At 40.7% G+C, this 23752-nt stretch overlaps 2 protein-coding genes across 2 annotated transcripts in view; one reads left to right on the top strand and one right to left on the bottom strand.

Moving 5' to 3' along the window:
- Nucleotides 1-313: 313 nt before the first annotated feature.
- Nucleotides 314-15686, top strand: cdadc1 (cytidine and dCMP deaminase domain containing 1). The gene is made up of 9 exons (XM_017699041.2): nucleotides 314-527; nucleotides 1943-2043; nucleotides 3132-3309; nucleotides 8572-9153; nucleotides 10564-10613; nucleotides 11200-11372; nucleotides 12396-12585; nucleotides 14242-14299; nucleotides 14621-15686. The coding sequence occupies exons 1-9, from the start codon at nucleotides 404-406 to the stop codon at nucleotides 14686-14688; spliced, it is 1524 nt and encodes a 507-aa protein (XP_017554530.1). The 5' UTR covers nucleotides 314-403; the 3' UTR covers nucleotides 14689-15686.
- Nucleotides 15687-16876: 1190 nt separating this feature from the next.
- cab39l (calcium binding protein 39-like) overlaps nucleotides 16877-23752 on the bottom strand; it is a 25595-nt gene continuing 18719 nt past the window's right edge. Inside the window, exon 9 of the mRNA XM_017699043.2 lies at nucleotides 16877-18729. Coding sequence (XP_017554532.1) covers nucleotides 18550-18729 — 180 coding nt within the window. The 3' untranslated portion in view covers nucleotides 16877-18549. The remainder of the gene's footprint in view (nucleotides 18730-23752) is intronic.

Consider the following 23752-nt stretch of genomic DNA (forward strand, 5'->3'; position numbering starts at 1 on the left):
ACGTTAAAACGTAATTAATGGTGTGTATATTTTAATAATGAATGGTCGTTTAAATACTAAAATACTAGAAAAGGTTTCACTTATCATCACTGTACTTCTTCAAATTTAACTTTAGCTATTAAAAAATTGTAGTTTAGGAGATAAACGGCTTTCTGTATGAAGGGGTGGCCAGAGAAGAGTAAACGGGAATCTTAATCGAGTCAACCGGTGCGAGGCTTTCCCCGCTGCTGCGTGGGGATTCATGTGAGCGGTATCTGGCAACCCCGATTTAAAGGTGACCTGAGAGCTCCTCCTACTGCGTGACGTCAAACAAAATAGGAAGAGGGTGATGTGGAAATGCAGTGATAAGCTCACAGGACGGAATTGAGCGGATGACAAACTCAGAATCAGCGGCTGAGACTGAATGGCAGCTCCGCACAGCACGAGTCTGCGCCCAGAGCTCGAGGAGAACGGCCTGGGCTCAGAGCGCGCAGACAGCGCCGACGTGAAGGAGCGCAGCACTCAGACAGACAGCGGCAGAGTGCGGGGTGAGACAGACAGACAGACAGACAGACCTTTCACCTTTCATTCCATCATTAGGCCTTCAGTAACGGTGAAACTGTAGGTTACAACATTTACCGGTTTAATTATATATTATATAATTATAAGTGAGTGCGTCTTACAGGCTTAAACCCGAAAGATGTCAAAGGGCAAAACACTTGGCAACCTGACCAACCTGACAGTCGGGTCTCACATTTGTCACTTGGGGTCGTTCAGCTCGAACTGAAATCAGTTCTGATTCAAGGCTGAGATGTCCTGATTTGTTACTGTTGAGCTTAGAAGTTAGGTTAATAATGTGTGTGTGTGTGTGTATATATATATATATATATATATATATATGTGTGTGTGTGTGTGTGTGTGTGTGTGTGTGTGTGTGTGTGTGTGTGTGTGTGTAAAATAAAATTTCTCAGTTTCAACCTTTGTAATGTTGTCTTTGTACGGTTTTCAATAAAATAAGATAGGTTTAAATGATTTGCACATCATTGCATTTTTATTGCACATTCTTATTGAAATGGTCATTTTAAAAAAAAAGAAAGAATGTGTTTTAGGTTCTGTTTACATCCAAATTTGTGTATCTCATTGTGTGTGTGTGTGTGTGTGTGTGTATGAACTTTTATTATAAAACATGTAGCTACTGCTTAAATAAATTATTCATTGTGTTCATTTGTCAGTGCATTTCCAGACTGTTCGCTCTTATCTGAATCATCAACTTAGTCAATCCAATGCATGATATGTGACTCCTGCTCAGGTTCACACAAACCTGTAGTTATCATGTTTGCAGTTTAGAAAATTACATTAAAAACATGTTCAGACTACTCTCAGTAAAGAGGAAATCCAGAATGTCACTCAGAATGTTCAGATGGTTCATTGTACCGAAACTTGCAGACTTAGATTACAGTGGTGGTGATAGAAACCAGGGGTCACAATATCTACAACGCAAATATATATCCGCTTAATATAGCCGCTTTCTTAACCAGGCAACATGACAGGTGAATCTGCACGTCTCAGGTATTGTTATATGTAATGTTGTTAATCGGAAAATTGTGGGCAATCTGAAAAAATATGTTTTCTTTGGGGATTTTGTTTTGCCTAACAATGCCCTCCATGTACTTCTCTATCCTGAATGCATTTAAAATACTTTTGACACCAAAATCATATCTACAAACTACCATAAAATAAAGTCTCACACTTCAGACAGTGTATTTATAACTATTTCATGCAATAGCGTCCTGTGACGTAACTTACAGAAGGCCTTAACTACTTCAGATGTCTGGTTCCTCTCACCACCACTGTGAACAGATCCTCATTCTGTTATGCAGAAAGTTAAAAAAAAAACAGTGGTGTCCCCTTTAACAGTGGTGTCCCCTTTAACAGTGGCTCATGAAACATACCTCTCTTTCAGGCCCTGGACCGAGACTGTCCAAAGTTAACCTCTTCACATTGTTGAGTCTTTGGATGGAACTTTTCCCCAATAGGAAATCTCAGAGACAGGATAATGGATCTGTGAGTAAAGTATTATTCTTCTGACCTTGTTGAGTTCTGTAGTCCATCTGCATTTCAGGTTTGCCTTATGTTCTTCTGCTCTGACAGCTTATGAATTGCTTTATCTAGGGATTCACCGGAACCGGGCAGATAATGACAACAGATAATTAACATTGTGACCATTTCCAACAACATTGAGATAATTTTCTTTTTAAAACATTTACACTAATGTGCAGTGAGTGAAAGACTCTTAAAACTTTGTAGATCATCAACTCATTTTACACAGCTAAGTTGTAAATGTACACATTTAGCAGATGCTTTCATCTGGAGCAACAGTCTTTAGCAAATGTAACATTAGGGGTCACCGATGTTCCGAGGATTGTTCACAGGGCCATGCATTACCTCAGCTCTTTATATGATACATCAAACCTTAATATTATAAATCAACAAAACCTAAAGAAGGGTTCCTGTGGTCATGTTTAAGATCCTAGAGTCAGTTAGCTAAGCAAACTTTGCAATGCAAACAGTTGTGAGGTTTTGGGAAGTCAAGAGTATAGCATACTTTATTCAATCTGTAGTTGCTTTGTCATCATATGTGATGCATTGGCCTTATGTTTTTTGCTCTTACTGTGTAGCCCATAGTTAACATACTAGCTAGCTAGCAAATTTACTTACTTCAATAGACACAAAACAGAATTGAGCACTTTGCTTATATTCTGCATGAATAAAAAAACAATTTGAACATATGAAATCAGAACATGTGCATTTGTAAATATGTAATTACGTTATGGATGTTAGTCTTATTTCTTGTGTTGTGGAACCATGACTCAGGCAACATTGGGCTGAAGTATGGTGCATAGGTCTGTTTCCTGTGCACCTGTAGTTTTATCATTAGCTAATGTTAGCATGGATGTTATGACTAAGCTGTGGGGATCCATGAAATACGTGGACTAGTAGACTGGAGTTGGGAGACATTACAGTCCAGTCTTTATCATAAACCATGTGTAAAACACATAGACCTTGTGCCAGCCCTTGTCAGGAGAGTGATCCTTGATTAGCTCCTATGCTGGAATGCTTGATGAATATGGAGTGTAATGTGATACTTGCAGGCCCGAAACACTGGTCTGGTGGTGGTTCATGAGCAGAGAGTGCTGGGCCTGCACTGCTCTGGACCTGACCTACATGCAGGACAGGTAGCGGTCATCAGACATGGACCCAGGCTAAAAGGGTGTGACCTCTACTTCTCCAGAAAGCCGTGTTCAACCTGCCTCAAGATGATCATCAATGGTGAGCTAGCACTGCTAACTCAGCTGTTTTAATTGAGATTATGAAGAAGCTTGGATATTATAAATTTAGATAAATGATTGTCATCTGCAGAATTATCTCACAAGTTATCAATCTTATCATAGCGATTCAAACCCAGTTCTCAAGTGCCTAATTATAGATGTCTTAAAGCACAGGGACGTGGAGGCCACACACAATACTGAGCCTCATTTTTACTTGTTTTAAGGACATCACATCAAAGTTGGATCAGCCTGTAGTGTGTTTTTCCACTTTCATTTTGTGTGTGACTCCAAATCCAGGCCTCCATTGGTTAATAAATTTGATTTCCATTGATGATTTTTGTGTGATTTTGTTGTCAGCACATTCAACATTCTCATATTCAATGAGAATATTTCATTCATTCAGATCTAGGATGTGTTATTTGAGTGTTCCTTTTATTTTTTTGAGCAGTGTATATATATATATATATATATATATATATATATATATATATATATATATATATATATATATATATATATATATATATACTTGTGCAGGAGGTTGAGAGGTACCAACTAGATATAGCTGGGCTCACCTCCACCCACAGTGTCAGCTCTGGAACCAAACTCCTGGATAGGGGTTGGTCTCTCTCCTACTCAGGGCGCCGGGCGGGTGTGGGGATTCTCACGAGTACCCGGCTGGTGACCATGCAGTTGAAGTTCGTCCCAGTGGACGAGAGGGTCGCCTCAATGTGAATTAAAATCGCAGAGAGGAAAACTCTGACTGTTGTCTGTGCTTATGAACCAAACAACAGGTCAGAGTATTTGGCCTTCTTGGAACGAGTGGGCGGGGTTCTGGAAAGGGTCCCGCCTACAGACTCCATAGTCCTACTGGGAGACTTCAATGCTCACGTTGGCAATGACTGGGAGACCTGGAGAGGCGTGATTGGGAAGAACGGCCTGCCTGATCTAAACCCGAATGGTGCACTGTTATTGGACTTCTGTGCCAGGCATGGATTGTCCATAACGAAGACCAAGTTTGTTCATAAGTGTACATGGTACCAGAGCTCCTTGGGTCAAATGTCAATGATTGACTTTGTTGTTGTTTCATTTGAGTGGGACCATATGTTCTGGACACTAGGGTGAAGAGAGGTGCTGAGCTGTCAACTGATCACCATCTGGTGGTGAGTTGGATCAGACGGCAGGGAAGACTGATGGTCAGATCCAGTAGGCCCAAGCAAATAGTGAGGGTGTGCTGGGAACGACTGTCAGAGGCCCCTGTTCGGAATGATTTCAACTCCCACCTCCAGGAGAACTTTTCTCATGTCCCGGAGGAGGTAGGGGACATGGAGTCTGAATGGACCCTGTTCAAAACCTCCATTGTGGAAGCTGCCAGGCGTAGCTGTGGCCAAAAGCTTGTGGGTGCCTGTCGGGACGGTAACCCAAGAACCTCCTGGTGGACACCGGTGGTGAGGGAGGCCGTCAAGCTGAAGAAAGATGCCTTTAGGGACTGGTTGGCCCGAAGGACTCCCGATTCAGCAGATAGATTTAGCCAACAGGCTAAAAAGGTGGCAGCTGCAACGGTGGCAGAAGCAAAATCCAGGGCATGGGAGGAGTTTGGTGAGGCCTTGGAAAAAGACTTTTGTTCGGCCTCAAAGAGGTTCTGGACAACTGTCCAGCGACTCAGGAGGGGTCGGGGTGGCTGCACCTAAGCTGTATTCGGCAAGGGTGGAGAAACTCTGACTTCGAATAAGGATATTGTCGGTCGGTGGAAGGAGCACTTTGAGGAACTTCTTAATCCGGGAGACGTGCCTCCCTCACGGGAGTCAGGGCCAGAGGCTTCTGGGGTGTCAAGTTCCATTTCCCTGGTGGAGGTCACTGAGGTAGTTGGTAAGCTCCTCAGTGGCAAAGCACCGCGGGTGGATGAGATTTGTCCAGAAATGCTTAAGGCTCTGGATATTGTGGGGCTGTCATGGCTAACATGCCTCTGCAATATTGCATGGACCTCAGGAACAGTACCCTTGGACTGGCAGACTGGGGTGGTGGTCCCTATTTTTAAAAAGGGGGACCGGAGGGTGTGTGTGCCAATTATCGGGGTATCACACTGCTCAGCCTCCCTGGGAAAGTCTATGCAAAGGCGCTGGAAAGTAGACTCCGACTGATTGTTGAACCTCATATTGAGGAGAAACAATGTGGATTCCGTCCCAGCCGTGGAACAATGGATCAACTTTTCACCCTCTCACAGATTGTTGAGGGGGCATGGGAGTTTGCCAACCCAGTCTACATGTTTTGTGGACTTGGAGAAGGCTTATGACCATGTTCCTCGAGATATCTTCTGGGAGGTCCTCAGGGAGTATGGGGTGCCGGGGCTACTACTCTGGGCTATCCAATCTCTGTACTCCCGGAGTGAGAGCTGTGTCCGTATACTCGGCATTAAGTCAGACTCTTTCAGTGTTAGCGTTGGACTCCGCCACGGTTGTGCTCTGTCTCCACTCTTGTTCGTGATATTCATGCACAGAGTGTCAGGGCGTAGCCGGGGTCAGGAGGGTGGTGTCTCTGCTATTTGGAGATGATGTTGTTCTTTTGGCGGAATCACATGGATGCCTCCAGTGCTTGCTGGAGTGGTTTGCCGCTGAGTGTGAAGTGGTTGGTTGCATCATATTATGCCTTATTATTTTGCATTATTTTGAATATCAGTGATCTGCCCAAGGCTGTTATGAAGGACAGTTGCATCAAAAATACTTTTGCTGTTAGCCATTTTTTTAAATGAGCCTTTAGTTTCTGGTCATTTTTGGATGGTATATCAATAAACACGTTTAACAGTGATTCAGGAGCCATGACGTTGTTATGCCTTGTCATTATGCCGTCACTATAGTGATATACAGTGCTGAGAGATCAGAGGCCAGTGTTGTGCTCTGTCTCCACTCTTGTTCATGATATTCATGGACAGAGTGTAAGGGCGTAGCCGGGGTCAGGAGGTCATTATGTGTGGAGGCCGGAGGGTGGCATCTCTGCTATTTGGAGATGATGTTGTTCTTTTGGCGGAATCAAATGGATGCCTCCAATGCCTGCTGGAGCGGTTTGCAGCTGAGTGTGAAGCGGTTGGTATGCGGATCAGCACCTCCAAGTCTGAGTCCATGGTCTTGGTCCAGAAAAGGATGGCATGCCCACTCCAGGTAAGGGGAAAGGACCTGCCCCAGGTGGAGGAGTTTAAGTATCTTGGGGTCTTGTTCACGAGTGACGGGAAGAGGGATCGTGAGATCGGCCGTAGGCTGGGACAGGCGGCAGCAGTAATGCGGTCACTGTACCGGACTGTAGTGGTGAAGAGGGAGTTGAGCCAAAAGGCGAAGCTCTCTGTTTACCAGTCGATCTACATCCCAACCCTCACCTATGGTCATGAGCTGTGGGTAATGACCGAAAGAACGAGATCACGAATGCAAGCGGTGGAAATTATCTTTCTTCGTCGGGTGGCGTGCTACACGCTATGTGATAGAGTGAGGAGCTCGGTCATCCGGGAGGAGCTCAGAGTAGAGCCGCTACTCCTCCGCATTGAGAAGAGCCTGCTGAGGTGGTACGGGCATCTGATCCGGATGCCCCCTGGACGCCTCCCGGTGGGGGTGTTCCAGGCACAGCCTACCGGGACAAGACCCCGGGGTCATCCTAGGACCCGCTGGAGGGATTATGTCTCCAAGTTGGCCTGGGAGTGGCTTGGGGTCCCCGGGAATGAGCTCGAGGAAGTTGCGGGGGACAGGGTCATCTGGGATTCTATGCTCTCCCAACTGCTACCGTGACCCTGTCTGGACTAGCGGTCAACGATGATGGATGGATGGATAATAATAATAAGAATGATAACAATAACACTCAACAATGGACAAACTGGACATACTGGACAGACTATATTCTTTTCAGTCTGCATGTAACACAGTCAATATTCACTGGGTCTCATGTTTATTTGGTTGGAAACCAAAATATCATATCGGCAACCTTCACCTGGACAACCTCCTCCATTTTATTCTCTACTGGAAGGTGGAACAGAAGTACTGATGTTTTTATTTCATTTGCATATTCCCCAACATTTCTTGGCAGGGAAAACATCTGTGTTTCCAAGTGCCACTCAAATTGTGTAACCCACCACTCTGTGTGGAGTTTGAATTTGTAGGTGATGTTCTTTTGACACAGCCTGTAATCATGTGCATCTTTTCTATTGTATACATCTGTACACCCATATTTTAGAATGACTGTATAAAGGAAGTCATTAAATAAAAGTCAAGCTATAACAAACTTCATGTGGCATGTAGAAGAGAATTAAAAGAACAATAATTTGCATCATATTATGCCTTATTATTTTGCATTATTTTGAATATCAGTGATCTGCCCAAGGCTGTTATGAAGGACAGTTGCATCAAAAATACTTTTGCTGTTAGCCATTTTTTTAAATGAGCCTTTAGTTTCTGGTCTATATATGAATATTAACTAGGTAGGTGACAAAGTGAAAGGCTGAGTTGCTATGGCAACATTTAGGTTAGCACATTAGCTATGCATAGGCCTGTATGTTTCTATAGTTATCACTGAGTTTATTAAAGGAGGGAAACTCTGTGCAATAGCATATTTTGTGTTAACATTGCTGATAACATATGGTACAATACTATCTGAAGCCAGATTAGCATTTATGAATTACCTTTTTCTACTTAGTTATCAAGTTAAATGTGGTTAGGCTGAGAAAGGAAACAATGAATTGCGGTGGCTGTTTTAAAGTTAGAACTGATAGAGGGGGAGTTTACAGGATAATGTATTTTAATGGGTTCACACCTTGTTGCAGTATTGGTAGCTTGTCTACTGACACATCACTGTTATCCATGACAAGGCTGCAGTACATTTCAATTGAAGGTATTAAAAGAAGCTAATATTGAGTTAACGCCATTTAGAATATCTGCGAATTCATGACGACTGTTGTGGAACTGTTGGCCAGTAATAGCTGTTGACCCATATTAGCTGTAGGCATGTAATAATCCATAGTAAACCAATAACATGACAGAGTTTCATTTGTTATTTGTGCTCTACTAGGAATTTATGGAAGTTTTTGACCATTTTTGGATGGTATATCAATAAACACGTTTAACAGTGATTCAGGAGCCATGACGTTGTTAAGCCTTGTCATTATGCTGTCACTATAGTGATATGCAGAGCTGAGAGATCATTACCCTAGGTGTTTGCCATTTATCTCTTTCTTTGTCTCTCTCTTTCTCTTCCTCTCCCTTTCTGTTACTCCTTGTATCTCTCTCAGCTGGTGTAAATAGAATATCGTATTGGCCTGCTGATGCTGAGATAAGCCTGCTGTCTGATGGAAGCAGTGTTGCACAGTCCCATCTCGAGGAGGCCACATTGGATGCTCTAGCTGCTGAGAGATTGAAGTCCAACAGTAGGCCTCACATCTGTGTGCTCCTGCAGACTCTAGCCAGCTCCATGCTTCAATATGTAGAGGAGAAGTCCCAGAACAGTGACTTCCTGGGTACAATAGCAGTGGATGACCCTTCTCTGGACATCGGTGACCTCTTTAGGAAGGAACGCTGGAGGAACTGGGATGACTTTTCTAGGACGTTCCTCATAGAGGATGAGGTTCAGCACAGGGAGCTGCTCAGTAAGATGGGTCTGGAGAATTTCTGCACTGAACCGCATGTCAGTACACTGCGGCAACACATGAAAGACTTGATTAAAGTTCTGGCCTGTGTGGCTGCCAGTGTTCCAGTCCTAGAACATGAATATGGGTTCTATGAGACAGAACCCACAACTAATAGTCATAAGACATTGCCTCAAGACGTTGTACGACACTGTATCATACAGGCCACATTGCTGGCGTACAGAACAGGTAAGGTGCCGGGGAGTTTTTGGCCTGTTTGTATACAATGTATGCAATGTATATGATTTATATGATGCCAAGTCAAAAGTATGAGTCGGAAGTTCTGTTTTTTTTTTAGTTCTGCAGCTCAGATAACTTTCATTTTATTTACCTTTTTCATACCCAACTTGTCCACTAGCCAGAACTGTTCAACACACAATCCTGCTAGACTTTTTTCCTCTTGGGTGCACACAGTTATGGATGGCTTTGTCAAACTCACAACCTCCTGTTGGGGTGACAGCCTTGTCTACTGCCCCACACAGAAACAAATGAAGAAGCCTAGATTTTGTGTCTACAAATATTTGTTGTTTTAACTTTAAAGCACAGTATAGTTTCATGTAGTGCAACATTCTAATTCATCCCAACATCAGGAGATTGTGAGTTTGAATCCCAGCAATGCCTCAGCTGTCCATATCTGGAGGCCCATGGAAAATATGCCAGATAGGACTATATATATATATATATATATATATATATATATATATATATATATATATATATTATACTCACATTAACATTTTTTATTTTTACAATGTGAGACATTATTATGTCACTAGTTTTTTTTTTACTTTTTAGAATGGGCAAAATATATACACACACACACACACTCACTGCCCACTTTATTAGGTACTAATAATTTACTAGGTGCTAGTAAAAGATTGGACCCCCTTTTGCCTTCAGAACTGCTTTAATTCTTCATGGCAGACTTTCAACAAGGTGTTGGAAACATTCCTCAGAGATTTTGGTTGGTTATTTGAGTTACTGTTGCCTTTCTATCATCTCGAACCAGTCTGTCCATTCTCCTCTGACCTCTCACATCAACAAGGCATTTTCCTCCACACAACTGACCGCTCACTGGATATTTTCTCTTTTTCAGACCATTCTCTGTAAACCCTAGAGATGGTTGTGCGTGAAAATCCCAGCAGATCAGCAGTTTCTGAAATACTCAGACCAGCCCGTCTGGCACCAACAACCATATCACGTTCAAAGTCATTTAAATCCCCTTTCTTCCTCGTTCTGATGCTCGGTTTGCACTTCAGCAAGTTGTCTTGACTGCCGCTACATGTCTAAATGCATTGAGTTGCGGCCATGTGACTGGCTGATTAGCTATTTGTGCTACCAAACAACTGAATGAGTGTATATATCAGCATATATACATATGTATATATATGCTGATGCCTGAAGAAGAATAAGCAGAGAATTTAGCGATGGTAGAAATCAGGTGGAAAATGTAAAGTAGTCTGGCGAACTACATAATTGCTTCCCTGGAGCAATAGGGTCCTATTGTAAAGAGAAAATAAGACTTGCTTGAAACCAGTGACTTCCACTCTGTAAAAACAAGTTTTGAGGTTTAATTTCTCCTTTTTTGCCGAAATTTAGAAGATCCTAAAGTGGGCGTGGGCACAGTCATTTGGGCTGAGGACAGATGGGTAAGTTGAAAGTGTTCACACACACTGGAAGAATTTTTTTTTTTTAATGTTGATTCCAAATGTTAACAGCTCCTCCAGTGTTCCAGGATTTTAAAAGATATTTAAGGCTTGAATTCATAGACTCTGAAAGTGTAGCACTGGTATGCTATATTGGTAAGTGGGTATTTTGTAATGGTGCTTGTAGGTCTACTATAGAGGCACCATATTCTCTAGTGATGCTAGAAAGCCAGCACAGTTCAACGTTTTGTTTGGTTTTTAAAGCATTGTTCTTAATGAACTTCTCTGCAGTGTCCTGTTCTTAGTGACAGGAGTTTCAGGTTTATAGGTTTCTTACCTTTAAATAAATATGAGCACAATCTTGTATGACTGGAAATAACCATACAAAAGCATTGCTAAGATAGCTACAGAGTGAGTAGTCCGTCCTTTAAGGGTTTGGTATCACCATTTCTACTCATAAATAACACTTCTGCTCAGAAATGAAAGGTTATTCATTGCTGTTCATGTTAGCATTGCCTGGTTAAAGTATTCCTTTAATTGTGAATGATTAAACAAAACAGCCTGTCTCTTTATATATCTTCTCCTCCAGCGGGCTGAGTGTGACGGTACAGGTGCCATGTACCTGGTGGGCTGTGGTTATAATGCTTACCCTGCAGGCTCAGAGTACGCAGAGTTCCCGCAGATGGACACCAGGCAGGAGGAGAGGCGCCATCGCAAGTACCGGTACATCATCCATGCTGAACAGAATGCACTTACTTTCAGGTGAGACTCAAGGTGCACAATATAAAGAATCTTTACTCTTTTTATGTGAGTAATACATTCAGAAGGCAGCACCAGTCCACTCAACAGGATGTCACGCACCTCATGAACCCCACTTGTTCACTCACTCATGTAGGTCGGAGTGGGGTATATTTGATACCTTTTCATAAATTACACCCTGCTCTTTCAGTAAGAGCCTCTCCCAATGCAAACCAAGGTTTTTTTTAGTTGTCCCTAAACAGCTACCAATGAACAAGCTAGCCAGGGCAGTAAGAGCACCTTAACCCTGAAGAAAAATCACTGTAATCACTGCTATAAACTTGAAGAGAGATTGTTATAAACCTTAGGCTGTGGCTGGGGAACTGAAGACTGTTGATTTTGGTGATTTCCTTGCAACAACACGCCTGCGAAACCTGGAATCTCTTCAGGAACCTTGTACTCCAGGACCGGTTTTCCACACCCCTGCTTTAGGCTAACTTAATGAAACTCTGCTTAGCTCACCACATGACATGTATGTATGAACATAAAACATCACCACCAGAAATCAGGCTGTAGGTGAGGTTTATACTCGAAGCAACACTGCACAGTGGCAAACATTTCTGCGAGCGCTATGAGTACAGCTGTTCAATTCCAGAAATTTTGGAGTTGACTTGGATTCCAATCCCAAGTGACAGCAATTGATGGGGTTTCTCTATTACTCTATTATTATTGTCTTGATTAAAGAAACCCAAAACAAAACAAAAGAGAAAAAACAAAGAGCAGAATATTAATGATATTTGATTTTAGTGCAGAAATTTGATAAGCCAGCACCTGCTGAGTAAACTTGGCTGGCTTGCAGATTGGGTCTTGAAGCCACCCGCTCTGAGAGTGATCACTACACCACTACATCACTCTCCTGCCAGCACGAAACCAACTACTGAGGATAATTTCTATATTTTAGCACTGACATCCCATTCAGTCTTTCAGAATGAGTACATGTTGAGATGTTAGTTGGTGTTTTGAGTTCACAATGTTCTCTCTTTGCAGGAGTGCTGAGGTGAGGGGGCAGGAGAACACCATGCTGTTTGTGACTAAGTGCCCATGTGATGAATGTGTGCCTCTAATCAAAGGCGCAGGCATCAAGCAGGTTTACACCGCTGACCTGGACAGTGGGAAAGACAAGCATGACATCTCCTACAAGCGCTTCACTCAGCTCAGCCAAGTGCAGAAGTTCATTGTATGTTTACATGCTTTGCTGTATTACAAAATTTCTGCTTAATACAATTCAAGATGCCAGAAAAGTCTTTAGAGTGGTTTAGTGTGCAATGCTTCATTCTAAAGAAAGTTAGAGTCAGAATGGTGTGCAGTGGTGATGAGAAAAACAGATGTCTTAAGGGTTTAATGCCTCTAAAAGCTCCCTCACAGAAAGATATTACATGAAATGCTTATGAATAAGCATTTAATAATATATGAATAACCTGCCACCCTGAGACAGTTTTAGGCTCTGGTTGTACTATGAAATGTTCGCATGCGCAAGCACGCACACAGTCACTTATCCTTCTGGGTCGCAGGGGATGCTGGAGTGCTCACTGGACAAAAGGCAGGTCAGCCCATTGCAGAGCAGATAAACAGACATATACAGTCACAAGCACATTCACACTCAGGGGCAATTAAACATGTCCAGTCTGCCTGACTGCATGTCTTTGGACTGTGGGAGTAAACAGAAGAACCCAGAGGAAACCCACACAGACACAGGGAGATTGTGCTAACTCCAGACAGAAAGGACATTGGTTGCCTGAACCCAGGCCCTTCTTGCTGTGTGGTGACAGCACCACTCTTTGCACCACCCCCCCCATAGAACATATTTTTGAAATTAAAAAAAAACATTCATGGAAGTACATGTAGGGAGTTGTAAGGCAAAAATAGTATCCAAAGAATGAATTATTTTTTCAGATTCCCAGTTTTTACCACTTTCAGCATTAAGTTTAAGTGCTACTTTTTAAAATCCCACTAATGGGGAAATGCCACCTCTACATTTAACCCATCCGTGAAGTGAAACACCACATACACACACACTAGGGATCGGAGCGGTGGGCAGCCCTATCCATGGCGCCCGGGGAGCAATTGGGGGTTAGATGTCTTGCTCAAGAACACCTCAGTCATGGACTGTCGGCACTGGGGATCGAACCGGCAACCTTCCGGTTACAAGGCCAGTTCTCTAATCTCCAGCCCACGACTGCCCCCTTACATGTAAAAAAACTCTGAAGACACACACAGATGTTCAGTAGTCACTTGAATGAAGTGGCTGTATTTGTTGTCACGGCCATTTGTTCCTCTCACCACCACTGTGAAGAAGTGTGAGTTGCACCATTTCTAATCAAACCCTAGTAATTACTTTGTTTACATAGCAACATTTGAATTATGCAGAAACTTTGAAAAAGTAGAGGTATTCCCCTTTAACATCATTATAAACATACATCATTTACTAATGATTGTAGTAAACTTGGTTTGAATTTATAATTGATTATATTCAAAATGAAAATATACCATGCTGTTTGTTTATTTTACTGAAGAGGCAAGATTATTTATTCTTTATACTGGATTCAGGTATCATTGAGCCATCAGGTTATACAGCACAATTTTAAAAACTTTTTTATTCCAGATACTTAAATGATGCTTTGCTAATGTGTTTTCTCTGAAGGAACAAAACATGTTGAAAATAAGGTTTTTAGAGGTGAATTTATAAAGAAAATGTCATTTTATGACATGCTTGTTGCACAAGGCTTGTCTTGTATTACAATATGACCTCGTGGACCACAATACCTGAATCCAACCACCTGAACAGACCTGACTTGCAATATAAAAGTTAATAGTGACTACTGTATTTTCTCAGTGGCAGAAGTCGTCTCTGGCTAGAAATGTTTCTGAAGAAGCTGCTCCACCTTTACCAAGTAAGAAATGATTTGCTGTAAAAGTGATTTCATTATTTCAGATTCTCTATTTTCTATATTCAGTTATGAATATAGTTTCTACACTAACAGGACCCATTTTTCAGAACTTTCTGATTATGAAAGTATGAAAATTACATGTAATCAAATCAAATTTGTAAAATTTGAAATGTTCTGCTGTTTCGTTAAAAAATATCAGTCATATTATCTGGCCAAAAGACTAAATTTAATAGGAAATTTTAAGAACATTATTATTATGGACCTTTGGTTCTTCTCTTAGACCAATGGGTGTTCTGTCTTTCTGTCAATCTTTTTACTTTGCAGATGGCTGCTTGAAACACAGAATGAGAGAGGAATCTGACTGCCAGGGCAGTAAGAGACTGAGAACATGAAGAAAATTTCACAACTATTCCCTCCGTCCATTCCACTGGCAACAAGACTCCAGCTATGTTAACCTGAAAACACTTCAAGAGGAAAGAGCTCTCAGAGGAAATTACCTCATTTAACCTTAATGCTTAAACCGGCCGTTAAATATTATGTTTTAGATTTAATGCAGAGTTTTCATCGTTATCCTTCCAGTAAGGGTGGGTGATATGACATCATTATTGTACTAATTAAGGTCACAGTTTGCTTTTCTGTATTATCACAGAGATCTACACAACGTCCAGAACACTGAATAATGGCACGCGTCATTAAACAGACAAGATCCAGTCCGATTACTGATAGTATTCTCATGACGTCACAATCGCGCCGACACCATTTTAGTCGCATCCTTTTTCAGCAGTGCTGTTGCTGTGTGTAATGAGACAACAAAGCCACAACCGATCCAGAAAATGAAGGAAAGGGCATTTTTAAACACTTTTCATAAGTGTAAAGCACATTAACCAGCGTATCGGAGTGTACTGACTTCATTTCCTTTGATTTGTGGTTGTAGTGACGACTAATGAATGCCATCTAAACGGCTGAGATTCCCCGCTGTGTTATTATTTTCGAGTTCCAATCCGCTAACACACTAAGTAATGTGCACTCATTAGTGAAGTTAATGAAGCACAGATGTGTGTGTCTGATCAGCCAATGAGACACGATCAGCAGCTCCAATGGCTCATTGTATAGCTTCGCTGTGCTGCTCAGTAATAGTTAAAGCAAAAGTGTGAGGCGTTTGTTGATTAAGGACTTAAATTTGTGAATTTGTCGGCTTCATATTAGCCAACTTTCAAAATCCATGCTATGTTTAAGGCACCTCACTGTAACTGGACCACTACTTAAGCTGGAACGGAAAATTCAAAAGCTAACTTGAGCTTGATATACACACACACTCTTCTTCTTCTTTCGGCTGCTCCCTTTAGGGGTCGCCACAGCGGATCATCTGCCTCCATCTTGCCCTATCCACTGCCTCCTCTACTTTTACACCAACCATCTCCATGTCCACCTTCACTACATCCATAAACCTTCTCTGAGGTCTACCTCTTCTCCTTCTACCCGGCAGCTCCATCTCCAACATTCCTTGACCAATATATCCACTATTCCTCCTCAACACATGTCCAAACCATCTCAACAATCATGAGGATATACAGTGTAGTGTGAGATTCTATTCAAGTTTTAAAATATTTGGCATACCGCCCACCCTTACCTTGTAATGGAAGAAAAGCATTTCAGTTGAGTACATGATTTGAGTGACAAGGTTTGTACTGTACCTTCAAAGAACAAACAGCACACGATTATGCTGTGCAGCTGCACTAAGCATGACTTTTACCCCATCATATACATTATTATTATCATCATCATCATCATCATCATCATAAACTGATTACAACCGTCTTCAAATGTGAACCAACATCTTGCACATGTACAAAAAAAAACATTAACGGTAATGCTTGAATTTTTGTTTATTGGTGATATGGTACAATTAGCATTTAAGAAGGATGCAACCATATGTGGTATGGAAAACAATTTCAGTTTTGATATGGTAGCTCATTTTCATTTCATTTTTAAACTGCAGTTTCTTAGTTACATGTAAAAGGTGTGAAGATACTCAATAAATTTGGCTCAGACGCATTACTATATTTAAATGGTTACCCTACTGGAGGGTTAAAATGTTCCATGGTTCGCTTTACATTGCGCAATACTGAAAAGCCTGCACCCAATCTGCACTATTAATGCAAGAGGAAGGGAATCAAACAGTGTGACCGTTTGAATTTCTTCTTCAGAATAAAGATTTGGCAATGAATATGTTGGGGCCTTTCTTCCCATTGAATTTAAATTCTGTCCATTTTTTTTTGTCTATTTTCAAGGACAAAACTAATAACTCAACATTTTAGAGTAAACCATAAAAATGGAAGTGTGAAATATCAGCATTATTATATTTTATATATATATATATATATATATATATATATATATATATATATATATAAACGAAACATTAATTTTCACATAATTGGCAAGTAATATGTGATAACATGGGTCAGAGACCACCTCAGCATACATTTCCCACTTGATCTTGCTACTCTAATGGTTAGGTCACAGACAATCATACAACTGAATCAATCAACTGCAGCTGCAAAGAATGAAATAAAGTTTTCTTCATCAGCATAACTCAAATATAGTGAGTTAAAGAGGTTCACTGCTTAATCGATTCAAATATGCTCAACTTGAACATATTTTTATTTTTTTTTTGAAAATTAACAAAAAAACAAAATTAAGCTCCCCCTAAGAAAGATCTGTTCTTATAAAATACAAAATAAACACCAGGGAAAAAAAGAAATACAATTAAAACACAACAAAAGGCACCTGTTTTGTACGTTCGTGTCCTCAACTGTGTTTTAGCTACAAACCTAATCGACGTCTCGCCTGCCAAATCCACAAATGAACAGCTAAAATAATGGCTACTGAACAGAAGAATACAGTCGTACTACAGACGCATGTCTGTACAGAATGACTCTAGTACTGCAGGTTGTACTAGAACGTAAAATTGTACAATAATATTAGTGAGATACTAAAGTATAGTATGTACTATAGTAAGCTACTACATGGATCCTATAGGAGGCTATTAAACCTGCTATAGGAATACTATAGCACTGAATGCACTACAGTACTACCAAAATACTATAGCTGCATCTACATGGCGCGCTATAGTACAGAAGAGACATATACCTGTAGAGGCTCATTTTTCTGTATGCTCCCTCCATTCACTGCAAAAGAAGCTACTACAGAAAATGCCAAAGTACATTTTGTCTTATATTCTCTACAATGGCACCCACTTTCAGACTAAAACCAGTTTTTTTTAATAACACGAAAGGTAAACATGTCATCAAGTAGAAATAGAGAACGAGAAGGTTACACGCCCTGTTTTGCAAACATATGTGATCTGATAACTCAAAACAAAACAAAAAAGAAATTTGGTTAGGTCTATATATTACTAAAGCACACATTAAGATGAACTGCGCTTCTGTTTCATTCAGAAACCTAACAAATAAAACACTGGTATAATCAAATCATTCTTAAAAATAATTATTTAAAAACACTAAAAAGGGATTACATGAGCAATATATATATATTTTTTTTGAGAAATCAAGCAAATTCTGAGCCCAGAGAGTCAGTACGCAGTAAGCCATACAGGTGCAGGAGAAGCTTCAGAGTAAAGGGGGGGGGGATAGTGTAGAAAAAGAATAAAGGAATGCAGGAATGAACCTTCTAAATACAGAAGGAGTCCTAAAAAAAGCTTTATAAATAATTGGGGAATGCAACCTCCTTTCCTACAATTCTTCTACTGGTATCGTCTACAAAATGTACAAGAGCAACTCTTTCTTTAGCATGCCAGAACTGTGGGTGTCTGAACAGTATTTGGAGTGGTAAATGCTGTCGGGAAACACAATAATCAGAATGTTAAAACGAAAATGTGAAGCGTTCTCTTAGGTCCTGACTCTCCCACTTCTCTTGAGGTTACTACAACCTTTGGTTCTTCCTGAAACAAAATTGGTTGCTTTTTTTTCTTTTTTTAAACATCCTATCGTGGCACACTAGTCAGATGAAACTAATGAAAAATGCTCATGAAAGAAAGCAAAAAAAAACAAAAAAAAACTGAACGGTCAGTGATTGAAAACTATCACTCGCGAGCCTCGTGACTAAGAAAAGACAAATGTCTTAAGATTTTAAATATAATTATTATTGTTAATAGATTTTTGTGATTTTTTTCATTTATTTTTCCTCAGTAAAAAGATGAGGTGCTTAATAACTCGATTGCTAGCTAAAGTTTAGGAGGCTGGTTTCTTTAAGTCTCGTATCTGTTTGATGAGGTACGTCTTTTCATCATTAAACTGTTCGTCGTCTGTGCGGTCCTTCTGGAAGTTGCTAAGGAAATCGATGAGTTTCGTTTGGTTCTTCAGAAGTATGTCTACGATGGGCTGCGTCTTGTTGGGGTTAGCCACAAACACCTGAGAAAGAAAAAAAAAAATGTTACAAAAAAATATTTTAGCGAAGTACCGACAGCTAACAAAGGATGAGGAGCTCTACAGGTAAGAGTACACTTGAGAAATTAAAAAGCCTTTTCTGCATCATGGGAAGGAAGGACGGAAGGAAGGAGGGAGTGAAGGAAAGAAAGGGAAAGAAGGGAAGGGAAGGAGGGAAGGAAGGAAGGAAGGAAGGAAGGAAGGAAGGAAGGAGGGAGTGAAGGAAAGAAAGGGAAAGAAGGGGAGGGAAGGAGGGAAGGAAGGAAGGAAGGAAGGAAGGAAGGAAGGAAGGAAGGAAGGAATGTGACTACAGCATGGCAGTGTTAAATATTATTTTACTTTTGTTTTATTTGCTTTTATTAACTTTGTAACTTCTGTTCCCTTCTGTTTTCCTTCGCCATTTGGGGTAATCTCATTTGCATTTTTTATGTCTTTTCTTGGGTAATGTGTGGGGGTGTTGGAGAGCGGTCATTTGTCATGTAACAACTCCCGATGGTTTGCCTATTTTGACATCTGGTTATCCGTACCTCCAAATCTAGCAAAGGGGGGAACTAAATTCCTGGGTGGACCTCAACACCTCTATTTTAATTACAAAGGTAGAGGCAGCCAGCCATCAAGTAGGGGGGGGGGCTTTTGGGGTGGTTTAGACAAAGATACAACCAGTGGGTGTGGTTTTAGTGGAGTGACTATAAGTTTGATGGTTGTCTAAGTTAAATAGACTTGTTTGGTGGGAAGACACGCATTATTAAACTTCTTTTTCCTCGAGTCTCCACTCCTGTTTTTCTTCAAGAAACAAATGCTTGCTGCAGAAGTCAACAGATTTTATGATGACAAAGGTGGGATCTGAGATCCGCAAGGTTTTCCGGCTTTTTTAGACATCCGATGCTGCAAACATCTGCTGTAGTTGAACGGAAAACAAGAATCCGGTGACAGTCTGCTGGTGGCTAATTCTGTGCTGTAAAGATGCTGAACCTTCACCTCACACACTAATGGTGAGTGAAAGAAAACTCAAAACACAACACACACAGCCAGAGTAGGAGTGTTGTCTGTCTTATATGTGGATTCCTCCATATGATGTGTATGGAGAGGTTGCAGGACTTATTCCTGTTTGTCGGCCGTATACCTGGTAGAAAGGTGTCTCTTACAGAGGGGAGAGTTTTAGTTCTATAAATCTGTTCTTGTAGATTTTCTCCTCGATTATCTAGGAACGGCGCAGAAACATATAGAAATATGTTCTGGTATTTACACAAGCAACAATGTTTGCTTTGAATTAGGTGTGTCCCAATTCCTCAGTTCCTGATCAGAGCACAAGGTGGCATCCTGTCTCGGGGAGGAGTTCAGATCTACTTTATTGTTTTGTGTTTGGTTTGTTTTTGTAATTGTGCAAGTTTAAAGAACAGCACTTAAAATGCAGAAAGGAAGCAGAGTTTGGTTTTCCAGAGGTGTGGCTGGTTCCACTCCTAACACAGAATCCACATCTACCCAATATGCAGACACAAGTGCATTTGAGGAAGACCTAACAAAGATGCTAGACAGCTTTTGTTTAAAACGAAAGGCTAAACTGTGTAAAAAGTTTGATCTTCCAGAAAGCTCAGAGTGGAGTCAGGAGCAGTGTTTCACAGTTCTAGCTAAATGTGTGAAAAAGAAAGGATTTTGAGGGGTGTGTTCAGGTATTCAGAGAGTGGCATGCTTTGCTTATTGGAGAACAGCGTTCTAAGATTGACCAATTAAAAGAAGAATATGCTCATTAAAAGCATGCTGCTGTTAGTGCTCAGTGAAAACACACAGCGTTCGCTTGTTCTCCTTGAAGCAAATGTTGAGGTCCTAGAAAAAGAGAAGGAAACTAGAGCAAAACAACAATTACATCCATCTTTAGATAACTTTAAAACCAAGACAGGGCAATCCATGTCTTCCAGGGACAGTGAGGATAACACTTTTGATCTCTCTGTACAGGAAGCTGCTCCTGTAGTGATAAAACAAGTTAAAAGATGGACAGGACGAAATAACTTTGAAACCAACGCCTTTTCACCCTGAACACATGGCAAAAGAATTCAGCCATCCTAAAGTGATGGGTTTAAATTCTTTTCTGATGCTAATGACACACGAGATAAAGGTGTGCTCTCAAATAGCTGATGGTGAGACTTCAGAAGCTAAGGTGGCCCAGCTGCACACAGCTACTGTGGTAAAGCATGTGTCCCATAGTTCAGGGTGTAAGCAAAGCAGGGGAACAGATAATAATGCATGCCACCACTGTGGTAAAATTGGTCCTTGCACATGCAAGAAGAGGTTAAAGGCAAAGAGTAAAATGAGTTTAGGGAAAACTCAGTCCAACTCTTTGGGTGGGGCGGTCATCCTCATGGTGGCACATAAACTTGTAAAGCTAATCCAGAAAACAACTTGGTTTTCTGCCATTCCCACAGAGAAGGATCAATTAAAATAACAATAGCTTCTGTGGGAGTGTATTTATAGCCAATCATAAATGAGCAGGACAACAGATGGTAGATAAAAACTAATGTGAATCATAAACCAGCTAGTTAATAACTTTAGCCATGGTAAAAATGAGTCCTTCACTGTTCTAAGGCTGCTGTATTGGGTTCTGTGTAACATGCAGGTACCTTTAATGGTTTTATGGGTTTATGACTGCATGTTTTTGCATGCAGGACCATGGTGGCTATTGGTTCAGGTCATGCAGATGTAATACTGCCAAAGAAGTGGCAATTGGCTTTACTCTCAGTTTTCTAAAAGTTTCTTCAGTTTTACCATTTGCCTTCAAAAGAGTTTGAACCCTCATTGTTAATGATGGCAGTAATGCCAGATTTTCAAAATGAAGTAGTTCAATAATTCCAGTTAATTAAAGATCACAACTTGGCCAGGGGAATCTGCTGTTTGCGTTCACTGTAAATGCCTGTAGTAGAATCATATGAGCAGATATCCTTAACTGATGAGATTATGTTGAGACATATCTATTACTGATATTTGGTCATGTTTGAAACATAGGCTTAAAGGATAGCATTAACAAACTGCTAATTGACTCTACAGTGTAAGATTAGGACATGCTCATCACAGTCTGCCATGTTTATGTTGATAAGTAGGGTCTAGATAAGTTTCTGATAAAACAGAAATTGAAACAAATATGCATCAGGCCAGTCAAGAAGTACATATGAAATTCATCGTCATATGTAGGTCTTGACTCAGTCCTGCAAGAGTCTCGTCACATGGTCTCAAAGACTGTAAAATGCAGGATGAGTGTTTTTTCACTACATGAAGTGACAGTTTTCAGTGTAGCTTCTAAGATAAGTATTTAGTCCATCATTTGGCTAAATTGAACATGATCTGGTGATTTGTTACAGCTGTTAAGGCCAATGCATTCTTTATATAATGTTAATGAGTGTGAACTTCCATTATGTTTGGAGCTTGTTAGGAAAAAGCAAGCAATTTTATTACAAGGCTTCAAGGAAGTTCCACTTCAGGTTTGGCAGAACCCCCCAAAGAGGTGAGGTGTGAATGAATCTTCAAGGGGGGAGTAGATACAATTTGGTCAGGACTGTCATGATAAGAATCACACAGCTGTTTCATCAGAGACTAAAAGGAAAAGGCTGTTCTAAGTTCTCTTGGTTAAGGTTGAAGCAGTTCTATGTCAAGGTTGAAAAGTGTGGACACGTTTCACACTGTAAAATTGCACCACCACCTTACTTAGGGACACATGGGTGGCCTAACTGGAAAGGCTTTGGGGCAGAACTGTTGGCTTGTAGGCTGCAGTGGTGATCCCCAAAGTGAAGATTACCCATACCCCTATATGATGACTAGCATCTCCACACTTCCAGCTAGGACCTTAGGACCCAAAAGGTGAGGTAGGGTCAGACTGGTGGCACAGATTACAATGTTTAGAATAAACATCCACAAATATGCTCCATGTTCTTTGTACTATGACAACAAGATACTGCTGATGGTGTTTTTGTTTTACAGATACAAAAAGTGTGAAAATCCAAGAATCACACAACCTAAACCAACCAAGAATACTTCCAGTTCTACTAACAGATGACCATCTGAGTGTTCAACAGGAGAAAATATCATCAGTGATCAAGTTCAAAGGCGGAATCTCACCAACTCGCACATGACCAAGATGATCAACATAAATCTGAACTTTGTTTTCAGAACTTTCATTCTGTTTATGACATACACAACATTCCTGGGTAGTCCTACTCTAATGTTGACAGTCACAACTCTTTTCAATCTTTATTCAATCTAACAAGACAAACATTATTTCCAGGACAAAATGTTTGTATCCCACAGCCGGCAAGTGTATCCACAGGACTGGCATGGTCTGGACATGCTATTTCTGACTGCGATACATGTACCATGTTACATACTAATGTTCCAAATATCAATGTCAGTTCATGCCACAAGGTAACTCGGCCAAAGTCCACTCAGTGTTGTACACCTGGCATGATAACTTGTGACCAAACATATGCTCCATCATATATTACAGACATTATAATTCCTTTTAAATTACCCTGGTGTGTTGAAAAACATTCGGTTACATTACCATTTCTAGGGGAAATTCCCAAAACATCATGTAGTAGCACTGCTTTCAGTGAACTACCCGCTAGATTGAACGGTCGATGTTCATTAACTTATTTATTACCAGCAATGACACCACAGAATTTCACATTCTTTCTCAGATAGCGCTTTCAAAGGAAATCATGTCATTTTAATGTATCGTCCTGAAAATACATCTGAGGCGGATATGTCTGAAATATCTCTAGACGTTCCTAGTACTTGTGGGCCAGTAAATTGTGATGACCAAATACATACATGGTACAAAGACACTGAAGCATTTGCCAGTACTAAATATTTTGTACCAGATAACATCCGGCTACATAAGAATGGTACCCTAGATCGTTTGCCTCCTCATAAAGGATTTAAGCTAATGCTGCAAAAATTTCAGAGACGCAACACAACACAACTCCTGAGTTGTAATCCATAATCTCTTCTTTGTTAGACATCG

Source organism: Pygocentrus nattereri, chromosome 12 (assembly GCF_015220715.1).
Source record: "Pygocentrus nattereri isolate fPygNat1 chromosome 12, fPygNat1.pri, whole genome shotgun sequence".
Lineage (NCBI taxonomy): Eukaryota > Metazoa > Chordata > Actinopteri > Characiformes > Serrasalmidae > Pygocentrus > Pygocentrus nattereri.